The 22787-nt window shown below is 45.8% G+C and overlaps 1 protein-coding gene across 1 annotated transcript in view; it reads left to right on the top strand.

Moving 5' to 3' along the window:
* The window catches only part of LOC124776727 (UDP-glucosyltransferase 2-like), a 111171-nt gene that overhangs the window by 81903 nt on the left and 6481 nt on the right, over positions 1–22787 (top strand). The window contains exon 6 of the mRNA XM_047251846.1: positions 5014–5233. Coding sequence (XP_047107802.1) covers positions 5014–5233 — 220 coding nt within the window. The remainder of the gene's footprint in view (positions 1–5013; positions 5234–22787) is intronic.

Below are 22787 nucleotides of genomic sequence, written 5' to 3' on the forward strand. Positions count from 1 at the left end.
GTGGCACGGGATACATGCGGACGTGCATTGTCCTGTTGGATCAGCAAGTTCCCTTGCCGGTCTAGGAATGGTAGAATGATGGGTTCGATGACGGTTTGGATGTACCGTGCACTATTCAGTGTCCCCTCGACGATCACCAGTGGTGTACGGCCAGTGTAGGAGATCGCTCCCCACACCATGATGCCGGGTATTGGCCCTGTGTGCCTCAGTCGTATGCAGCCCTGATTGTGGCACTCACCTGCACGGCGCCAAACACGCATACGACCATCATTGGCACCAAGGCAGAAGCGACTCTCATCGCTGAAGACGACACGTCTCCATTCGTCCCTCCATTCACGCCTGTCGCGACACCACTGGAGGCGGGCTGCACGATGTTGGGGCGTGAGCGGAAGACGGCCTAACGGTGTGCGGGACCGTAGCCCAGCTTCATGGAGACGGTTGCGAATGGTCCTCGCCGATACCCCAGGAGCAACAGTGTCCCTAATTTGCTGGGAAGTGGCGGTGCGGTCCCCTACGGCACTGCGTAGGATCCTACGGTCTTGGCGTGCATCCGTGCGTCGCTGCGGTCCGGTCCCAGGTCGACGGGCACGTGCACCTTCCGCCGACCACTGGCGACAACATCGATGTACTGTGGAGACCTCACGTCCCACGTGTTGAGCAATTCGGCGGTACGTCCACCCGGCCTCCCGCATGCCCTCTATACGCCCTCGCTCAAAGTCCGTCAACTGCACATACGGTTCACGTCCACGCTGTCGCGGCATGCTACCAGTGTTAAAGACTGCGATGGAGCTCCGTATGCCACGGCAAACTGGCTGACACTGACGGCGGCGGTGCACAAATGCTGCGCAGCTAGCGCCATTCGACGGCCAACACCGCGGTTCCTGGTGTGTCCGCTGTGCCGTGCGTGTGATCATTGCTTGTACAGCCCTCTCGCAGTGTCCGGAGCAAGTATGGTGGGTCTGACACACCGGTGTCAATGTGTTCTTTTTTCCATTTCCAGGAGTGTAGAAGAGATTTCTTATTTCAATGAAATCTTTTTACAAGAAATTTACAGACACAATTCACGCAACGTATCACAGCTCCCAGTGAAAAGTAACTAATGAACGGACTGTAATTTTAGAGGAGTTACCACAACCCCACAATCTTTGATTATATCAATATTGTTTGTACGGCGCAGAAGCTATACGTACCTCTCATTTACAGTTAAATTCAGATCAGAAAATGAGTCAGATTTAATCTAAAACAGTCAGATTAAATAACATAAACAGTTATAAAATCTCCGTTACGATCATTTCAGACAGTTACCATAAGAAGATGATTCTTGGTTTAAACTGCCATAATTATTTAAATGTAACTGGCCCGATGATTTTGATTATCTTCTCGTGCCCCGGCGAAACAGAAAACTGACCAAATAGCTATCAGGGAGTAAAGCGTAGAATATATTAAATCCAAAGCAGATGCCTATCAACAGATAAGTCAGTAATTGTACTGTGGAAAGTTTTAAGCAACTCATCTCCATAATCTTATCTTCTCTGGACGTGTTAGGCCATGTAATATGCGGTACATAAAATTGCAACAGGTAAAACAACGAAACATGTTTCCATTTGCATGTTGAGACCACTAGACGATGCAGAACAAACAAGTAATGCACGTTGTACAATTCAGCAAACGAACTGGATGTTGTGATGAATTTCCAACTCCTAAAAAGAACTAAAACATAGACGCTAACAGAACAATCTCAGTCACACTGATGTACGGCTAAGCAAATGGGTAATAACGCCGGAAATAGGACTTTCTGAAATAAAGGTAAATTATTGACATTAATCATAGCACTAATGACTTTTATACACGTTAGCGCAGTTATATACAAATTGAGTTTGCAGCATTGTCTGTACTAGTATATAAGGGGAACACGTTATTATCAAAACACTTAAAAAGTCCTTGGCCGATTGACTTCAAATTCTTACAATTTACTTTAATAAACTCTTAACGTAACAAGATGTGGTCTCTCAGACCACGCGAAAATTTTGGAACTTGCCCTCCAAGGTCTGTACCAGCGGAATGCTTGTACAGTACCTCCTAACCTCCTTAAACCATCAACCGTACAAAGTTTTGTCGTCGGTTGCGTTATCACCTTCTTTGTTTCTCGCTAACACGTGTTACTAACATGTGTTGTGATCTCCTAGACCGCACCTCTTGAACTGTTTACCTATTCTCTTCCGTATAGCACAAAATGTGTCACAGGAACGTTTCCAAATTTGAAGAACTTAGTATTCGGTGGATGGAGAAAGATGTCAGTGACATAGATCAGGAAATAGAAGAAAAAAAAAAACAATTTTTCAGTAGCCAATGATCATTGTTGTGCTAGCAGAGAATGAGTCAGAGGAAAAAGCTTCAGGACAATTGTGATGGGTACCTTTCTGTTTCTCCAATAAAGTACTCAGTGTCAGTTAAAATCAGATGTGTTGTAAGTGGTGTTAAAGAAAAATGTAGAACCCAGCATCGAGTATCAAGTGTGGTGACCTTTTTGTGCCTATCGAGGGCCATTTTCATGTGCAAGTTTAAACTATGGAATTTAGTCGTACGTGAACATTTACTCACTATAGGCAGCAAGTAAAATTAAGTTCTCTAACACTTCATATATGAACGAGTGTACTAGTTAAAAAACCGTACAAAGGCATGTGATTTAGTAGGATAAAAGTCAGTTTAAGTACAATAGCAGGGAATTTAGGAAAACGTAATAGAACAACATATGGAATACCAATCAATCGATACTATAGTCACTAATGAAGATGCTGTTCAGTTGCAAACTTCCTACTTACTTTTGTAATCAGGACTTTATTAAAAATGCCAAAGGTAATATTAATCAGAACACCGGGAGGAGTAGTGATCTAAATAAAAATAGATTTATTCACTCTTAACATCACAAGACAAAAAAAAGTTAATGAAACGTGACACAAACATTTTTGACAAACGCTTTCACTAATATGGGGTCTATGGTGGACAAAGTGATCAGCTGGGGATAGATACACGACACTAACCAGAACAATAATCGGTTTATCTGACTTCATACACGTGAATCCGGGGTATGGCACAAAAACAACACCATCATCAAGCATCTATACTACTCCAAAAAGAAAAATATGGTTCGAAAGAACAGGGTGCTGAGAAACACATACAGGAGCCCTACGTCATAGCAGCGAATACTTTACCCTTCTCCTGGTCCAGGCGGGACACCACGATGCGTTCGGCGACTGAAGTCATTCACGGCAGCAATCTGTTATTAATGGCGCGTGCCCGAAAAATGGAAGTACGCGGTCTCGTGTTCGGCTAATTCGGAATGAAGGTACTTCCCTATGAGCCTCTGAAAGCCCGGTGGATTCCAGTGTACAGGTGGACCTGTTTAATGGTCTGCCAAACCAACCTCACTCCGTCCCACGACTATGCATGACGGAATAAGTCAAATGTTTAGACGGCTGACTCAAGACAAATAAATACACCCACGCATTATTTGTTGTGTGCTTTATGCTAGAAGCATGGTTCAGAAGGTGACTGGCACAGGCTATAAGTGACAAACTAGCAAGGGCACAAGTCTCACCATTTAGGTAGAGACCTTCAGTTCTTTACTAGTGAAGTGTCAGTACAAGACACCACTTCTCTTTCTCTCTGCTTTGCTCACCAGCTTGGTAGCAAAGCACATTTACATCTTAGACTACTCCCACTTTAGCACATGCCAATCATGAGCTCTAGTGCCACATTCGAAGATGGAAGACTGACCCTTGCTCTGCATTCACAGATTTGACCAATCAGACACTTTAAAGATAATTGGGAGAAAAGATTCAGCTTTGCAGCCTCTTTCCCATGTGTTCATGACACGTCCTTTGCTAACGACATGACCAGGATGGAACCACAGCCCTCTATAAAAAGATCGTTATCTCCCCTGTTGCGTCCATTTCGAAGTTTCCAAAGCACCGCCATAAACTCGCTAAAAGCCTCGTACCTTCACAAATATGTTTTGTAACAGAGTCTGGACGTCTGTGACCTGTGCCACAGAAATTCGCAGAAAGGTCACAGTTTTCTCGTCGGCTTCCTGCCTAACAAGGGCCCATGCTCTGCCATATTGCTGGTCTTAAACGCTTTGCCCATTGCAGTGGCGTCGCCTCAGCGCTGGTCAGCCTACCTGGATGTGGCCCCTGACTGATTGGTACCATCCAATGTGTCTGCACAATGAGGCTACAGAAGTCGGCCGTCCTGAAATGTTTACATCCAGGTTCCGCGGAAAAATCGCTCCCCTCGGCCCTCAGTCGTCGTATGCCTTTACTGGAGTCATTTAAATTGGCGCCCTATTCCTTTGAATGCATTTAAAGCTTACCGCTACTCCTTCACTAGAGTACACAAGCAAGAGCGTTAACTACTGACCACCATTTCATTGTGATTTGTGAAGTCAGATTGTAATAAAGATCATTTTCCCTAAGAACATTTAAGTGGCATGACAGCAAGTCAGGAGTGATAGTGCCCTCCAATCTCTCACAATATCACAAGGAATTTTTCAATTCATAATATTACAGAGGGCAGCCAGCACTCTGATTGGAAACGCTGATCTACTGTGCTGGCTAAAACCCAAGACATAGGGTGGGACTTCCATGCATTACGATTTAAGCACTGTATCATAGAGCTGAAGCAACATGGAACAATATTTCCATACCTGTGATCCAAGTTCAGTTGGATGCTTAGGTCCATCAGAACCATTTCCACTTCTGTGTAATAACCCAAATAACCTAAAATCAACTAAACACTTAAATTTTGTATTTTTCCCCCATAATTTGCAAGTTTCAATATTTGCTGTCCAGCCCAGTGTTGAAATTTTAATGACCAGCTGTGTAACCTATTTCATATAATTTTCCTCCATACAGAATTATTCACAAATAAACATTTCTATTTGATTAATATTGGTAGGAATTGTTGGAAATGCTGTGGAAAAAATGTTGTGACTGTTACTTGTTCTGTCCTCAGCTCACCCTAAGGTGGTCCTGTTCGTCATGCAGGGAGGGCTCCAGAGTATGAACGAGGCCACTTATCACGGTGTCCCGTTCCTCGTGATCCCATTCTTCTCCGACCAGGCGCACAATGCCGCCAAGATACAGCAGGCGGAGCTTGGCCTCAGGTTGGAGTTCCATGACGTCACAAAGGATACTGTGTTACGCAGTATACGTGCCGTTTTGCAGGATTCAAAGTAAGCCTTTAACAGACAAAAAAGGCGTGTTAAATGAGAATATCTTTTCGTCATAGTATAACAGTTACAGTAACAAAGCTTCATATCAACGAAAATTTTATGCTCCAACATAAGCCAGATTTCGTGAACTACTTTCTGCTCTTTCTTCTTTTACAAATGTGTATACTTGTGCTAAAATATTTGTATACAGAAGTGCTATCATAGAGCTTGTATACCACAAATGGTGTTAGGGGTCTTAGTCGAGATATTTCTAGTGATGACTGAGGACAGTGTACTGAACAACACTACATCAGTATTTAGTTCGTTTGCAGACCGATAAAATGATTCAAATGGTTCTGAGCACTATGGTACTTAACAGCTGAGGTTATCAGTTCCCTAGAACTCAGAACTACTTAAACCTAACTAACCTAAGGACATCACACACATCCATGCCCGAGGCAGGATTCGAACCTGCGACCGTAGCAGTCGCGCGGTTTCAGACTGAAGTGCCTACAACCGCACGGCCACACCGGCCGGCGCAGACTAATAATAACAGCTGTTACTAGTAGCGCGTTTTAGGTTGATTCGTATGTGGGCCTAAGCCATTAAAGTTTATTTTACCCTGAGTTGCAGGGCAGGTACTGAAGTATGGATGCACGGAGGCAGTCGTAGTCCGCATTGCCATGAAGTTGCGACCGCACGGACAACATCAGACAGTAAATCAAGCGACGTGTTGGCGGGAGGACTGTTGAATTCAAGAGAATAAATAAATAAATAAATAAAAATAAAAAATACAAAAAGCAATACTCACTGAAGTTGGTACATAGTAAGATACAATATCTGTACCAATGCCCCTAATATCCCATATAAATTGGCCTTGTCATCTGACAAAAGCATATCGTAGCCCCTCCAAAATTATGAACAGCCAATTAGTAACTTACGATGTTAAACAAGAATGGTAATTAACTGAGTTTATTACATTAAGATGTGCAATAAAACATCTTACAAACATTGGAAATATCGAACTATTACGTTAGCATATTTGGATAAAGTGTCGGCGCTCAGGTTCTAACAGTCGTGTTCCAGTATAAAACAATAATGTTCGATAGGTTGTACTGTGATTCCGGAAATAGTAATAAATAAAGCAATAGATGGATAGGCATTTCCGTCTGTGGCCAGAACGGAAAGCATAAAAATCCGCAATTAAATCTTCAGAGTTAAGCTTGAAAATTACTTAGTGAAAATAATTTGTCCCTACGATTCGCCTTGCTGTAGCGGCTAGAAATGCCGGCGGATGCTTAAGCGGCTAAAAAAATCAGTTATTGGTTTCGCGCCAACAATTCTGCTGAGCAACTCAGCCAGAAGTATTTCTAGGTCGCCAGGTTATCTGCCCGAACAGGCGCTCATGTGCTTGGCTGATGAGGGGCGGAGAAGAAGTCTGGCAGCGTAGGGCCCTGACGATGAAGTGATTTTGTTCGTCTACTGCCGGAAAAGACGTTTCTGACTTTCACGTTTTCGTTCTTTACGTCGTTTTAGTTGGCTGAGCTACCGATATTCTCAGCACTGACCATCCAAAAGGTGCCTTTCAGGAAACTGGTCCCTCTCTGTCTCTGATTTCAGGTGGTTGACTAGTAAAGCGTTTCCTAGTATTTGATGCTGAAAAATAGCGCTCTGCTCTTTCTACCTTTTTCTACAGCGAATGAGATCGTCCTCGACAGCGTAGCCGTCTGTTTGTAACTGCTAAGATATTTGCGTTTGCCAGACCTGGCATCACTTACATTGTGTTGAACATTCGGTTTTTCGCAGAGCTTGGGTCCTAGCGGTTCTCACGCTCACACAGGTAGCCTGAATGGTTCTCACTGCACATTTCGATCTTATTTGCTGCGGGCGTTTTATTTCTAAGAATACTTGTTTTCTACGTTTCGCTCACCAAAGCACCGTCTCTGGACCGGCTGTTGTTATGCTGTGTGCCTACGTGACCAGATCGCACCTGCTCGCTTCTTCAGCCGATTTCTCATACACAGACAGCAGTTGACCAGCGTTACCTAGTGAAACGTTGTTGTGATGCCTCGTGTAAGGTGCAGAAATGCGTACCGTCACGTTTAAGGCTGCGTTCACACTGCCGGCCGGGCCGAGCCGAGCCTGGCCGGGCCGCCGCCCGCTTCGATATCAAACACATGGTTTTGAATTGCGGTGTTCACACTGGCGGCCGGGCCGCGCCGACACGGCGTGAGCCTCCCGGAGCCGGCGACATCCCGAGTATTTAATATTGCCGCCGCGAGCCGACCGCAGGCGCCCCACCGAGTTCCGCTGCTCGACTCGCTGCGACGCACTTGCTACTGTCACCGCGCACGTAACGCTATGGCTGTGAAGCAGATTGCCGCCGCACTAGAAACTCTCATCCATGCGTTGGGATTCACCGGCCGCCGCCATCGGCAGCCACAGCGCAGGCACATGCAGCAGAACAGGAAGGGCCTCCAGTGCTACAATTGCCAGCAGCTGGGGCATGCCGCGCGGGAGTGCACGAACGCCGTCGCGTGCTTGAAGTGCGCGGCGGCTCACGACACCCGCTGTTGTACGGAGCCTCGTGGTATGGCCAGCAGATGCGCGAACTGTGGCGGGTCACACGCCGCAAACTCGCGTAGCTGCGGCTATCTACGGGAGTTACGCCGTCTGTCCGCCGCACCACGTCCTGCGGCGGCGTCAAGCGCCACGCTGGCCACCCCGCCCCCCCGCTCCGGCGAGGGGTGCGAGCCGCGCCGTCTTGAAGCCGCCACCGACCACGCTATGGCCGGCTTCCAAGCCGCCTTTGCGGCCGAACGGGCCGCGCTGAAGGAGGAGCTCACTGCCGTACATCGCCAGCTCCAGCAGCTGCGCGATGAGCTGCGAGCCATCAAGAAGACGTCGGCGGTTTACGCCGCCGCCCCCCCCCCCCCCCCCGTGACACGGCCGGTGGGGGTCGATGCGGCCACGCGGACAACCGCCGCCCCGTCCACTGCCGCGCCGCAAGTGGTTGCGCCTATGGACACCGACGATATGTGCCGCCACAGACGTCCCACTCAGTTACGACGTCTGCAGGCCACCGTGCTGTGGCAACGACCGACTCCTCCCCTGTGGAGCAGTCCCTCGTCAAGAGGTTGCAGCACCCCCAGAAGACGTCGGCGGTTCCCGCCGCCGCCCCCCCCCCCCCCCCCGTGCGACGGCCGGTGGGGGTCGATGCGGCCACGCCGACAACCGCCGCTCCATCCCCTGCCTCAACGCACGTAGTTGCGCCTATGGACACTGACGATGTGCCACCACAGTCGTCCCCCTCAGTTCCGACGTCCGCAAGTCAACGTGCTGTGGCAACGACCGACTCCTCCCAGGTCGAGCAGTCCATCGTTCAGAGGTTGCAGAACCCCAAATTCCCGGCTGCACACGAGTTCCAGCCTTTCCTTCAGGGCCTTGCGGCGTCGCTCCAGAACGGGTCCTACCCCTTCTTTGACCGACCGTACCCCTATTCACGATCAGGTGTTAGGCCTCCCCTCCCCCACCGCCCTCATCGCCTTAGCCAGTATCAGCTCAGGTGGCTCAATTTCTAGACCAAGAAGGAATTCTCCATCATTAACAAACATCCCATCTTCACGCCAAGCGAATGGCAACTCTTGGCGGAACTCATGGAAACCCACGTGACGGGCCGTATCCCCTCCCACGTGCTTCATATGCTTCAGTCACCTAAGTAGCATTGCACTGCGAGAGCATCATCATCTTACGTTGGCGTGAGTCGTTCTTCACCACCGGCCAGAAATTCCGGCCGCTCGTTTCCCGCCTCTCTAACTATCTCTCTGACTGTCCTTTCATCTTTCGAAAAAAAAAAAAAAAAAAAAAAAAGAAAGCAGCATGCACACCGCCAAGCCGTTCTCACCGTCAAGACTCCACTCACCACACCGCCATGAGGAAGGCGAAGCGCCCCGGCGCTAGAACTTCCGTCTCAAGCCGAGGGTCAACCCTCCCCAGTGCAGCGTCAGCGTCAGCGTCAGCGACCGCAGGCGCGAGCCTGTGGAGCAGCACTACAGCTTCTGCAGTACACGCATCACACGTCCCCCTTCTGCTTTCTTCACAAGTGTGACTGCACACGTCTTTTATTTTAAGATGTTACCTCACATTTCACAATCAGTGAGGAAAAATTACGTTTCTTATAATGATACATGCGAAATTACTTTTATTTCATTTATTTAATCTACCGTATTTACATGCATTTACAACAATTGCTTGCCAGCGATCGCGGCATTGCCGCCACTGAATAGTTCGCATTTACTTGTAAACGGAGACAGATATGTCACTGAGGGACGGAAATGTGTCCCTACCAGATGATAATGCATTGTTAAGTCATGCTGTGGCAGTTCCTTATCAGTGGAAATAGAACCACTAAGTCAAAGGGCATTATCTCAAAACTCTTCGCCTATCAATCTGTCTATCTTACAAGGAAATGAAAAGAATTCTGTGAGGTCATCAGTGGCTCCACATGATGAACCATTACCACTGCCAAGCGCTGCATCATGAAGAAAAAAGAAGAAAAAAGTTGGAAAATTCTGAAGGAGTATTTCTGCGATTCTTTGTTGAAGGCACAGCAAGACATTACCCAAAATGACGAAGCTAATTACTTCCTAATGATTCTCAGGAGTCCCATAAACACTCTTCCCCTCAGAGTTAAGCGTTTGTGAAATTTAAAATACAAAAGCATGACTGCAGTTAATTGGAGGTAGTGAATGCTGTACAAAGTTCTACTGCAAACCAAAAAGTGTGTACTAACGAATCTTACCTTATCGTTATACACAATTTTTCTTCTGCTGTTATACTTCTGCGAAAATTTGTGTTCTGTTTAGAAATTTTGTCTTGAATGTTCTGCAGCACATACTGAAATGTATTATGATTCATTCTGTAATTTGAATAAAATTTTTCAAGATAGTTTTTAAGTTCTTCATATAAAGAAAAAAACTCTCCTAAATGTCGGTCGCTATTTATGGGATGAATCCATAACCTCCTAGTTCTTCTGTACTTCAAAACTCGACGAGTTACTGCAGAGTCAAAACAATACCAATAAAAGAGTGAAGACATTGTTCTATACGACAGCACAGACTAGCTAAAGGCGAGCAACTGTTGACTGCAGCTGCGTTTTCTACTGACTTGCTTGTCAGCTGTCGAAGGGTGGGGATCTTTTTAAATTTATGTATTTGGCCTCCCGCCAGCCATTTAGCCAAAGAGTGGGGATTACCTTGACAGTGCAGCGCAGCCCGCTGAGGAAGGAAAAAAAAAAACAATGAAGAACAATGTACGCACATCTCTGTCGATCTATAGTAGTTTCATTAACTCTCCATTATTTTTTCTGCCGAAGTAGACAACGAGACTACAGAATTGCGCTTCAGTTATCTTTTAGTTCGAAATACGAAATGTACATCATACTAATTGTAGGATGTTGATGACAAATAATTGTTTGTCTTTTGTGATGCAACGTGTGGCCAATTATGAAAGCATAGCAGATGATTGTCCAGTAGCCGAGGGAAAAATTCTTATACATTTGGATTTATCTAGAGAATATGACCATTAAAATAATAAGAGGGGCCGGCACTAGGTCTGCGCTGATCACCAGTAATAAGTTTTTTTCTGTGCGGCATTATATGACTACACTAAACCAAGCTGTAACCGCGCGAACTCCGTGGCTTGCGGACGCGGCACTGACGCCACTGAATAGCTCGCATTACTTGAGACCAGAGACAGATATCAGTATCATTATCATTTCAAAAACTTTTTGGTACTTTTAGCTACATTTCATTCTCAACAATGTATGGTCTAAAACGGATCTAACAGTAAGCTACCCGCTACATAACTTTTTCACTACAAGATTTGTAAATCAAGTGCACAACGTTGACAAATAGCATCATTTCACAATGACTGTTAAGAAATATGGAAAGATAAATGATTCAATACGAAGCTAAGACGTTGCACTACCACGTGTACAAAAATCAGATTCTTTAGCCGCATACTTTCTTCAAAATCGGTTGGGAAGCGTTACGAAACTAAGAAATCACGCGAAACGATAAGTAGACTTTTTCTTTTTTCACGACGTAAGTAACGCTTTTAAGGAAAAAATAAGTTCATAAAACGATGTGGCGAAGTCTTATATACCGCTAAGAATTTTTAAAACATGAAAATCAGAGAAGTGGATTTTCCCCCATTTCGCCGTCCCGGCTCGGCGCGGCGCGCAATGTGAATGCACTACTCGTCGGCCTGAGCTGGCTAGGCACGAGCCGAGCCAGTACGCGTCAGCCCGGCCCGGCCCGGCCGGCAGTGTGAACACAGCCTAAGACTTTGATAAAGGTCGGATTGTAACCAGTCGCGATTGCGGTTTATCGTATCGCGACATTGCTGCTCGCGTTGGTCGAGATCCAATGACTGTTAGCACAATATGGAATCGGTGGGTTCAGGAGGGTAATACGGAACGCCGTGCTGGATCCCAACGGCCTCGTATCACTAGCAGTCGAGATGACAGGCATCTTATCCGCATGGCTGTAACGGATCGTGCAGCCACGTCTCGATCCTTGAGTCAACAGATGGGGACGTTTGCAAGACAACAACCATCTGCACCAACAGTTCGACGACGTTTGCAGCAGCATAGACTATCAGCTTGGACACCATGGCTGCCGTTACCCTTGACGCTGCATCACAGACAGAAGCGCCTGCGATGGTGTACTCGAAGACGAACCTGGGTGCACGAATGGCAAAACGTCATTTTTTCGGATGAATCCAGGTTCTGTTTTCAGCATCATGATGGTCGCATCCGTGTTTGGCGACATCGCTGTTGAACGCACATTGGAAGCGTGTGTTCGTCGTCGTCATACTGGCGTATCACCTGGCGTGATGGTATGGGGCGCCATTGGTTACACGTCTCGGTCACCTCTTCTTCGCATTGACGGCACTTTGAACAGTTCAGATGTGTTACGACCCGTGCCTCTGCCCTTCATTCGATCCCTGCGAAACCCTTAATTTCAGCAGGATAATGCACGACCGCATATTGCAGGTCCTGTACGGGCCTTTCTGGATACAGAAAATGTTCGACTGCCGCCCTGCCCAGCACATTCTACAGATCTCTCACCAATTGAAAACGTCTGGTCGATGGTGGCCGAGCAACTGGCTCGTCACAGTACACCAGTCACTACTCTCGATGAACTGTGGTATCATGTTGTAGCTGCATGGGCAGCTGTACCTGTACACTCCATCCAAGCTCTGTTTGACTCAATGCCCAGGCGTATCAAGGCCATTATTACGGCCACGGGTGGTTGTTCTGCGTGCTGATTTTTCAGAATCTATGCACCCAAATTGCGTGAAAATGTAATCACATGTCAGTTCTAGTATAATACATTTGTCCAATGAATATCCGTTTATCATCTGCATTTCTTCTTGGTGTAGCAATTTTAATGGCCAGTAGTGTAATAGGACAGCGGTACGTAGACGATACTGTACGCCCCGTTTTGTTGCCCGTCGTGGCGAACCATTCTGGGCTTAAATTTTAGCAAGATAATGCCCGCCCACACAAGAGGAGAGTTTCTACTGCCTGTCTTCGTGCTTGACGAACTCTACCTTTGACAGGAACGTCGCCAATTGAGAACGTCTGGAGTTATATAGGCGAAGCCTTCCAACTAGATCAGGATTTTGATGATATGACGCCCCAGTTAGACAAAATTTGGCATGATTTCTCTCACGAGAACATGCAACAACTCTATGAATCAATGCCAAGCCGTGTGACTGCCTACATAAGGGCCAGAGGTGGACCAACGCGTTACCGACTTGGTCAATTTGCCTAGTTCAGTCTCTTGAATAAACCATTCAGTTTTGCTGAAATTGTAATGAACAGTTTGTCTGAACATGTGCATCACATCCACCGATTTCTGTCCCATTCGGATATTTGCTTCATGGTGTACGTTTCTTTTTCTTTGTATTAGAACGTTCATTGCATTAGTCCATGAGAATTAATTCATCTGATACTATTACACTCTTTAACTTTGATTTCATATTAGTTAGGGCAGTTTTGGGGAAAAATGATCGTGTAACACTAGTTGCAAGAGCCTACGACTAACGGGTCACAAAGTATATCGCGAAGACATGGCTTAGCCAGAGCCAGGGGGATGTTTCCGGGATGAGATTTTCACTCTGCAGCGCAGTGTGCGCTGATATGAAACTTCCTGGGAGATTAAAACTAGAATGAAAGAAAAAGGAGTGCGAGAAAACCGACGTTCCATTTAGCACTTCAGAGTGGTGTGTCGGTAGCATCTGGCAACAGAGCTGTACACAAAGACTGAAACTGAAAGTAACAACAGAGCTTCAGCAGTGGCTGACCGTATTGCTCGATGTCACTAGTGCAACTGGCTGTTTCAATATGTGCACGACGGAGAGCGTGATCATGAAGTGCTCTTCGTTTCTGACGAACCTTGCCTACATTTATAGGGGGTACCGGAAGTAACATGAAAATCGACGTTGGAGTTCTGAAAATTTTCATCAGTTGCATACGTGTTCTGTATGAAATAATATCAGGCGAGTTGTGCCCCATTAGGATAGCTGCTATCGTCAAAAAAATGGATTGCATCTCCCCACAAATTTTATGAACCATTGCAGGGTGACCAACTCTTCGATGTCACCTCACATTTTTATTCAGTGACCGATAACTAAAACTGTGTTATAGGTAAATAAATCCACCCAGACTTCAACGCCATTTTTACACTATTGGCCATTAAAATTGCTACACTACGAAGATGACGTGCTACAAAAGCCAAATTCAACCGACAGGGAGAAGATGCTGTGATATGCAAATGATTAGTTTTTCAGAGCATTCACACAAGGTTGGCGCCGGTGGCGACACCTACCACATGCTGACATGAGGAAAGTTTCCAACCGATTTCTCATACACAGGCAGCAGTTGACCGGCGTTGCCTGGTTAAACGTTGTTTTGATGCCTCGTGTAAGGGGGAGAAATGCGTACCATCACGTTTCCGACTTTGATAAAGGCCCGATTGTAGCCTATCGCGATTGCGGTTTATCGTATCGCGACATTGCTGCTCGCGTTGGTCGAGATCCAACAGTTCGATGACGTTTGCAGCAGCATGGACTATCAGCTCGGAGACCATGGCTGCGATTACCCTTGACGCTGCATCACAGACAGAAGCGCCTGCGATGGTGTACTCAACGACGAACCTGGGTGCACGAATGGCAAAACGTCATTTTTTCCGATGAATCCAGGTTCTGTTTACAGCATCATGATGGTCGCATCCGTGTTGGGCGGCATCGCGGTGAACGCACATTGGAAGCGTGTGTTCGTCATCGCCATACTGGTGTATCACCCGGCGTGATGGTATGGGGTGCCATTGGCTACACTTCTCGATCACCTCTTGTTCGTATTGACGGCACTTTGAACAGTGGACGTTACATTTCCGATGTTTTACGACCCGTGGCTCTATCCTTCATTCGATCCCTGCGAAACCCTACATTCTTGTACGGTCCTTTCTGGATGCAGAAAATGTTCGACTACTGCCCTGACCAGCACATTCTCCAGATCTCTCATCAATTGAAAACGTCTGGTCAATGGTGGCCGAGCAACTGGCTCGTCACAATACGCCAGTCACTACTCTTGATGAACTGTGGTATCGTGTTGTAGCTGCATGGGTAGCTGTACCTGTACACGCCAATCCAAGCTCTGTTTGACTCAATGCCCAGGCGTATCAAGGCCGTTATTACGGCCAGAGGTGGTTGTTCTGGGTACTGATTTCTCAGGATCTATGCACCCAAATTGCGTGAAAATATAATCACATGTCAGTTCTAGTATAGTATATCTGTCCAATGAATACCCGTTTATCATCTGCATTTCTTCTTGGTGTAGCAACTTTAATGGCCAGTAGTGTATGTAGAAATTTGATAAGATAAAGCACTTGTAAGGGAAACAAATCGTTTGTTACAACAGTGCAGCATCAGTATATCGTATAAAGCCAAGTCATCAAAGTCTCTGAAAAGTGTATCATGTGACAGCAGGACGCTAAACCACCGAAAGGAGACACGAGAGCAGCATCAGTAGCGTCCGAACAGAAAGGAGAGACTTAGGGCGTCCAGAGCGTTCGACATAAGAGTGACGAGGGCGAAAGATGTGGGAGTCATGTAGTTAACAGGGTGACCCACAATTATGTATCAACTGTTTGATTTACTGTAGTATTTTTAAATTTGGAGAAGAGTTACGATGCAGTCTGAGAGTGGCGATAACGGCCACTGGACTTAAAAATGATTAGTGTACGCCAGAAAACATGACGAAACGTTGTCTCTGGAACAGCGCGTGTGTTGCGTGCGTTTGTACTCTACAAAAAACATTTACGGGGGGATGAGACAGGGGACGCCAGTCGAAATTGAAGGAAATGGTGCCTCTGGGTTAACAATCGCCAAAATAAACAATAAATCTGACGCTACTGGTAGTGTTTTGCAAGCGAGGGGTTGAGAAGGGATGATAGTAGAGTCGCTTGTTAGAAGCCGTTAAATCTCAAAGGTCTACATCCAGTGATCTGAGCATTTCACGCACAACATTGTACAGAATAATGAAGGATCTGAAATAAAGCCATTTCACACTCGTCTGATAATTGATAGGATAGAACTTGGAGTGTACAGAGAAATGGTTGGGAATTATGAAGGTTAATCGAGGTTTGGAAGAAGGCATCGAGGTGTTTGAAAGGACAAACTGTATCGACGTCAAATACACAATTTGGCCAACCTACGGGATATTTTGACAGTAGAGTCCACAGGGTACCGGTCCATGCAAGGTGCTTGTGTCAACGTTCCTCGCCTTCTGCAGACATGTATCGATTTGGATGGTGCTCTGGTGGACTACACCACGGAGAGCAGAACGTATTAGATTAAAATACTTGTAAGGAAAATAACCTACATCCACATCGATACTCTGCCTATCACACTTCAGTGCATGGCAAAGGGTTCAGCGAACCAGCTTCACAATAAATCTTTATTATTCCACTCTCGAACAGCACGAGGAAAAACGAACACCTAATTTTTCCGTGTGACCTTTGATTTCCCTTATTTTATTATGATAATCACATGCGGAGGAAACAGTTGGTGATAGAAGGCCCTTTTGTTTTAATGATCTCCACCCCAAATCCCGGATCATGCGTATCATGTCCACGACACTCTCTCCATTATTTCTCGATAATACAAAACGTGCTGCTCTTCTTTGAACTTTCTCGATGTACTCAGTTAATCATATCTGGTAAGAATCCCACACAGTGCAGTATTCCGTAAGAAGATGGACATGTATAGTGCAGGCGGTCTCTTTAGTAGACCTGTTGCAACGTCTAAGTTTTCTGCCGATAAAACGCAGTCTTTAGATCACCTTCCTACAGCATTTGCTATGTGTTCTTTCAAATTTATGTTGCTCTTAATTGTGATTCTTAGGAATTTAGTTGGATTCACGGCCTTCAGATTTTATTGCTTCATCGTGTAACCGAAGTTTAACGGATTCCTTTTAGCACTCTTGTGAATGACCTCACACTGTTCATTATTTAAGATCAAGTACCAAATTTCGCACCATACAGATATCTTCTCTAAATCGTTTTGCAGTTTGTTTTGAGCTTATGATTACCAGACGGTGAACGACAGCAAACAGCCTAAGACGACTGCTCAGATTGTCTTCTAAATCGTTTATGTAGATAAGGAACAGCAGAGGGACTATAACATTACCTTTGGGAACGCCAGAAATCACTCTGTTTTACTCGATGGCTTTCCGTCAGTTATTACGAACTGTGACCTCTCTGACAGGAAATCTCAAATCCAGTCACGTAACTGAGACGGTATTCCACAGGCACACAATTTGTTTACATGCTGCATGTGAGGTATCGCGTTTATTTTCAATTTATGTTGGTAGTTTCCTTGCTGCAGTGCTTGAAACATCATATAGATAATTATGGGACACCCTGTAATGGAAACAGAGTACTGAGGACACAAGATAGTTGTGACACCTGAACAGCAAAATTATCGATGAAGTTTTATTTTTAAAAAAGTGACGAACAGAGCGAAAAAATGTGGTGCAATCTCTAGTGAGGTTATACGATAACAAGCGGCGTCGAAAACGAACTGGGAATAATAAGTGATAACTCAAAAGGAATAACTGTATGTCTATTATTTCATTTAATCACGTATCTAGAAAAGATCGACACCCTCAATCTGAGATTGCAATCACCTTAACGGTGACAAAAAGTAGATCATGCGCATGTGTAGCAAAACACAGTTTTAAAATAAGGACTCGGGAATTTCAGTGTTCCAGATTAAAATTTACGTGTTGCAGGTTCTTTCACGAACATTGTACAGCAGTCCAATTACGTCTTATGAACGGATATAAAAATCCGTCCCACAATACACTGTTAAAAACTACCACTTAAAAGCTCGAAAACAGTAAAAATCCAGTAGCAGACACGTTGTACTAGACTTTCCGTCCCAGGATTTTAACAGACAGAAACAATATAAAACCTTTATAGCAAAAGGCTGCCTTACAGCATCACACATTCAAAATCTGTTCCATATGCTCGGAAATATCATGTTAACAGTCTGGTACAGTGGTGTAGCGTCGAATGCTTCACGAAACTACTGGAATACAGAACATGAATGAGACTACACGCATTGTTCGCTGGACATTGTGTATGATAAGTCGGCCAGCATTTCTTACGACGGACTATTTCTTAAGTCCTGCTGATTTATGGACTCAAGCTTTTCTCTTTAGAATACGCATTATGATTCAGATTAGAATAATCTCTATAACTCTGCGCAACCGTGCTATTGCTTTTCTTAAATACGGCGTTAATCTGCTTAGTACGTCAATAGGTACTGTGACTGACACGAGTAGCAATCAGATTACATAGAGATATATAAAACTGCGCACTTTGTCCCAGTTTCCACCAGCATAAGTGAGTTTTTAATTGTATTTATTCGCCTTCTAGCAGGCAGGGGGATTTAGCTAGCTGCATTGTTATTTAATATGTTTACAACTTACATATTCGTTATTTGTTAATTAAGGTTGCCTTCAGAGTTGCAAATAATTTATTAGTTACTAGTTTCGAACATTTCGTTCTTTCGCAAAGCTGGTTGCAGGTGATGCTCCAAAAACGACCAGCTTTGCGAAAGAAGCGGCGACACTTTCTGCGCAACCCACCCATAATTTTGCGCGACAATTCTCGGGCGCATACGGCGCAAGCTGTAGCTGCTCAGTTCGGTCGATGTGACTGGGAAGTACTGTACCATCCACCATACTCCCCGGACTCAAATCCTTGTGACTTCGATTTGATTCCGAAGATGAACTGTTCCAGAGATTCGACAGGCAGTAGACCGCTCCATTCGCACCATCAACAGAACAGGCTCTGCTAACGGTATACTATACCTTCACATCGTTGGCAACGGGCTCTACACTGGTGACTACCTTGAAGGACAGTAACAGGTGCAAACATGTGACTCTTTTGTATCGGTTTGTGTATAAATACACTCCTGGAAATGGAAAAAAGAACACATTGACACCGGTGTGTCAGACCCACCATACTTGCTCCGGACACTGCGAGAGGGCTGTACAAGCAATGATCACACGCACGGCACAGCGGACACACCAGGAACCGCGGTGTTGGCCGTCGAATGGCGCTAGCTGCGCAGCATTCGTGCACCGCCGCCGTCAGTGTCAGCCAGTTTGCCGTGGCATACGGAGCTCAATCGCAGTCTTTAACACTGGTAGCATGCCGCGACAGCGTGGACGTGAACCGTATGTGCAGTTGACGGACTTTGAGCGAGGGCGTATAGTGGGCATGCGGGAGGCCGGGTGGACGTACCGCCGAATTGCTCAACACGTGGGGCGTGAGGTCTCCACAGTACATCGATGTTGTCGCCAGTGGTCTGCGGAAGGTGCACGTGCCCGTCGACCTGGGACCGGACCGCAGCGACGCACGGATGCACGCCAAGACCGTAGGGCTACGGTCCCGCACACCGTTAGGCCGTCTTCCGCTCACGCCCCAACATCGTGCAGCCCGCCTCCAGTGGTGCCGCGACAGGCGTGAATGGAGGGACGAATGGAGACGCGTCGTCTTCAGCGATGAGAGTCGCTTCTGCCTTGGTGCCAATGATGATCGTATGCGTGTTTGGCGCCGTGCAGGTGAGCGCCACAATCAGGACTGCATACGACCGAGGCACACAGGGCCAACACCCGGCATCATGGTGTGGGGAGCGATCTCCTACACTGGCCGTACACCACTGGTGATCGTCGAAGGGACACTGAATAGTGCACGGTACATCCAAACCGTCATCGAACCCATCGTTCTACCATTCCTAGACCGGCAAGGGAACTTGCTGTTCCAACAGGACAATGCACGTCCGCATGTATCCCGTGCCACCCAACGTGCTCTAGAAGGTGTAAGTCAACTACCCTGGCCAGCAAGATCTCCGGATCTGTCCCCCATTGAGCATGTTTGGGACTGGATGAAGCGTCGTCTCACGCGGTCTGCACGTCCAGCACGAACGCTGGTCCAACTGAGGCGCCAGGTGGAAATGGCATGGCAAGCCGTTCCACAGGACTACATCCAGCATCTCTACGATCGTCTCCATGGGAGAATAGCAGCCTGCATTGCTGCGAAAGGTGGATATACACTGTACTAGTGCCGACATTGTGCATGCTCTGTTGCCTGTGTCTATGTGCCTGTGATTCTGTCAGTGTGATCATGTGATGTATCTGACCCCAGGAATGTGTCAAAAAAGTTTCCCCTTCCTGGGACAATGAATTCACGGTGTTCTTATTTCAATTTACAGGAGTGTAGTTGCCACTATTTAAGTTCCAACCTACGTATTTGGTCTTCATACATGCTTGACCTCTTCACATTTTTCGAATAGACGCAATCATTATGACCAATGCGATACTCTATTTGCTTCACAGGCTGCGACATCGTACTGAGTGCATCACATGTTTACTTCGCTTTCATACGTTTTACGCATGACTCTAGTATGTTCTTGTTTCTTCTGTATTCATTTCATAGCCTACATTAATCAGATAATGTGGTTCATCCACTGTTATGGAATTTTATCATTGTTTTCTTGCAACGGAGTACCGCAGAGTACGATGGGCCCTCTGCTGGTCACGTTCCTCCAACCACTTCCCGCCTGTGCGGAATTCTAGAGTTAGCGCCAACAGAGGGCGCTGATTATGTGCAGCACTATGTTTTCTTTCATTTGTGGCTCCTTTAGCGATTTGTTTTATGGTTGTTTAATATTACCCGGTACGTGATCAACGGTGTTTAATATTTATGTCATATCTAGAATATTGGCACTAGAGCACATATCAACCACTGTTTAACTCTTCCTCTTTTTAACAATATTAGTTTTGTCGTGTTCATCTTTTTATTGGTTTTTATTACTGTGATGCCTTTTATACGTTATAAGCTTATTACAGACTTCAACTTTTTGTATCCTCCTTTATTTTCGCTGTTTCAATTAATTATTGAAAGCTAGTGTATGCCGACAGTAGCGACATCTGGTGAACTTACAACACAAACGTCCTGTGGCTACTGTACGGCAGTTTGTCTTAAACAGTAGTACTACTGACAACATGACTCGTGCATACGATGTTATTTCTATGTATTTGACGATGCTGGTGCTGATTCCGCATTTAACATTTGACGATGCCATTATGGCTGCAGTACATTAGGACTTTGTTTTTATGAAACAGATCTGATGATGGTCATTAAAGACCGAAACCGGTAATCAGTTAATAAAAAGTTTGTGACCATAGACGTAAATTAAAGGAAACTCTATTTGCTGTTTAGTCAGGTTGGTCGCAGTTTTATTACCAGAGTTTCTCCCATTCTTCCCTTGGATATATCGTAAGGAACTAATTCGTACGGATTTAGATTATGTCCTTTACTCATATATAATTTGTGAGATAATCAGATTAGTAATTTCACGTCTCGTGCCGTTTTACACATAGTCAGACTTTGTCAATAGATCATGATTTCAATGACTCCTCTTTAATTTCACTAGACAGACGTACCTCCCCCTCCCCCCCCCCCACACCTACAGTTATTAATTTAATACAAGATGCATAGCTAATGTCCATTTGTCAGTGCCACCCAACTTTCCCGTTTCCTTCTGCATACCTCATCATCGTACGTCTGTATTGTAGTGGCGGAATCTGCATATCGATAGGGGATGCTAGATACAGATCACTGACTTAATACGAACGCGTATTCCCTCCCATAACGCCAGTGGCAGCTTACGTTGTCTTTTGAAAATATCATGCGATTTGGACATAAGATTTTTGGCTTTAGGGTATGGTTTGTCACGCTTTCGGGTAGGGGAATTCTTAGTCTGACGATTGTCTTCACAGATTTTGGCCTGCTCTTTGGTGTTGCGGTAGCAGTTGAGTAGTAGGTGATTTATTTACACCTGTCGTTTCAGAAGCATGATCTCTATGTATCAGTCGGAGGTGGAGTGCTCACTTCGTTGGGCACCCTTGCTTCTGCTTCAATCAAACTAGCAGAATGTATGGCACGTCTTGGCCGCGTCTGTGCCCCCGACGGCCAGTAAAATGGCTGGTGACATCCCATCCAGTGACACGCCGAATTATTTGACTTATAGTGGCCACACGAGTGTTATTTGAAGAAAGTCGCAGCTTGAGTGTACACACAAGAACAGGTTATTGACAGTGTTGATACTAGAATTACAGTGCAGGCTACTAAAATTGCAGCACCATGTAGGGGGCAAGAATAAACGTCAAATCGGCACAAGTGTGCTACGTCTTTGCTTATGTAAGTGATGAGCTTTCCAGTGTGACGACGCAGAGTAGGAGTAAGCCAATCCAAATTTTTTATGTAAGGAAAGATTTCGCAGCAAGTTTCTAATTCAGAAATCAGTTTTCAATTAAACTTCCTGGCAGATTAAAATTGTGTGCCGGACCGAGACTCGAACTCGGGACCTTTGCCCGCGAAAGGCAAAGGTCCCAAGTTCGAGTCTCGGTCCGGCACACAGTTTTAATCTTCCAGGAAGTTTCATATGAGCGCACACTCCGCTGCAGAGTGAAAATCTCATTCTGGAAACATCCCCCAGGCTGTGGCTAAGCCATGTCTCCGCAGTATCCTTTCTTTCCGGAGTGCCAGTTCTGCAAGTTTCACAGCAGAGCTTCTGTAAAGTTTGGAAGGTAGGAGACGAGGTGCTGGCAGAAGTAAAGCTGTGAGGACGGGGCGTGAGTCGTGCTTTGGTAGCTCAGTTGGTAGAACATTTGCCCACGAAAGGCAAAAGTCCCGAGTTCGAATCTCGGTTAGGCACACAGTTTTAATCTGCCAGGAAGTTTCATATCAGCGCACACTCCGCTGCAGATCTCATTCTGGCATGTTTCAATGTTGATTGGTTGTGCGAAAATTGTGTTATGCCTCGCATAAGAAGGAGAATCTCCTACCAGCACGTGTAGAAAGTCGACAGTGACAGGATCATGGTCTATCGAGACATCGGTTTCTCGTTCCGCGATACTGATGCTCACGTT

This window comes from Schistocerca piceifrons, chromosome 2 (assembly GCF_021461385.2).
Source record: "Schistocerca piceifrons isolate TAMUIC-IGC-003096 chromosome 2, iqSchPice1.1, whole genome shotgun sequence".
NCBI classification, from domain to species: Eukaryota; Metazoa; Arthropoda; class Insecta; order Orthoptera; family Acrididae; genus Schistocerca; species Schistocerca piceifrons.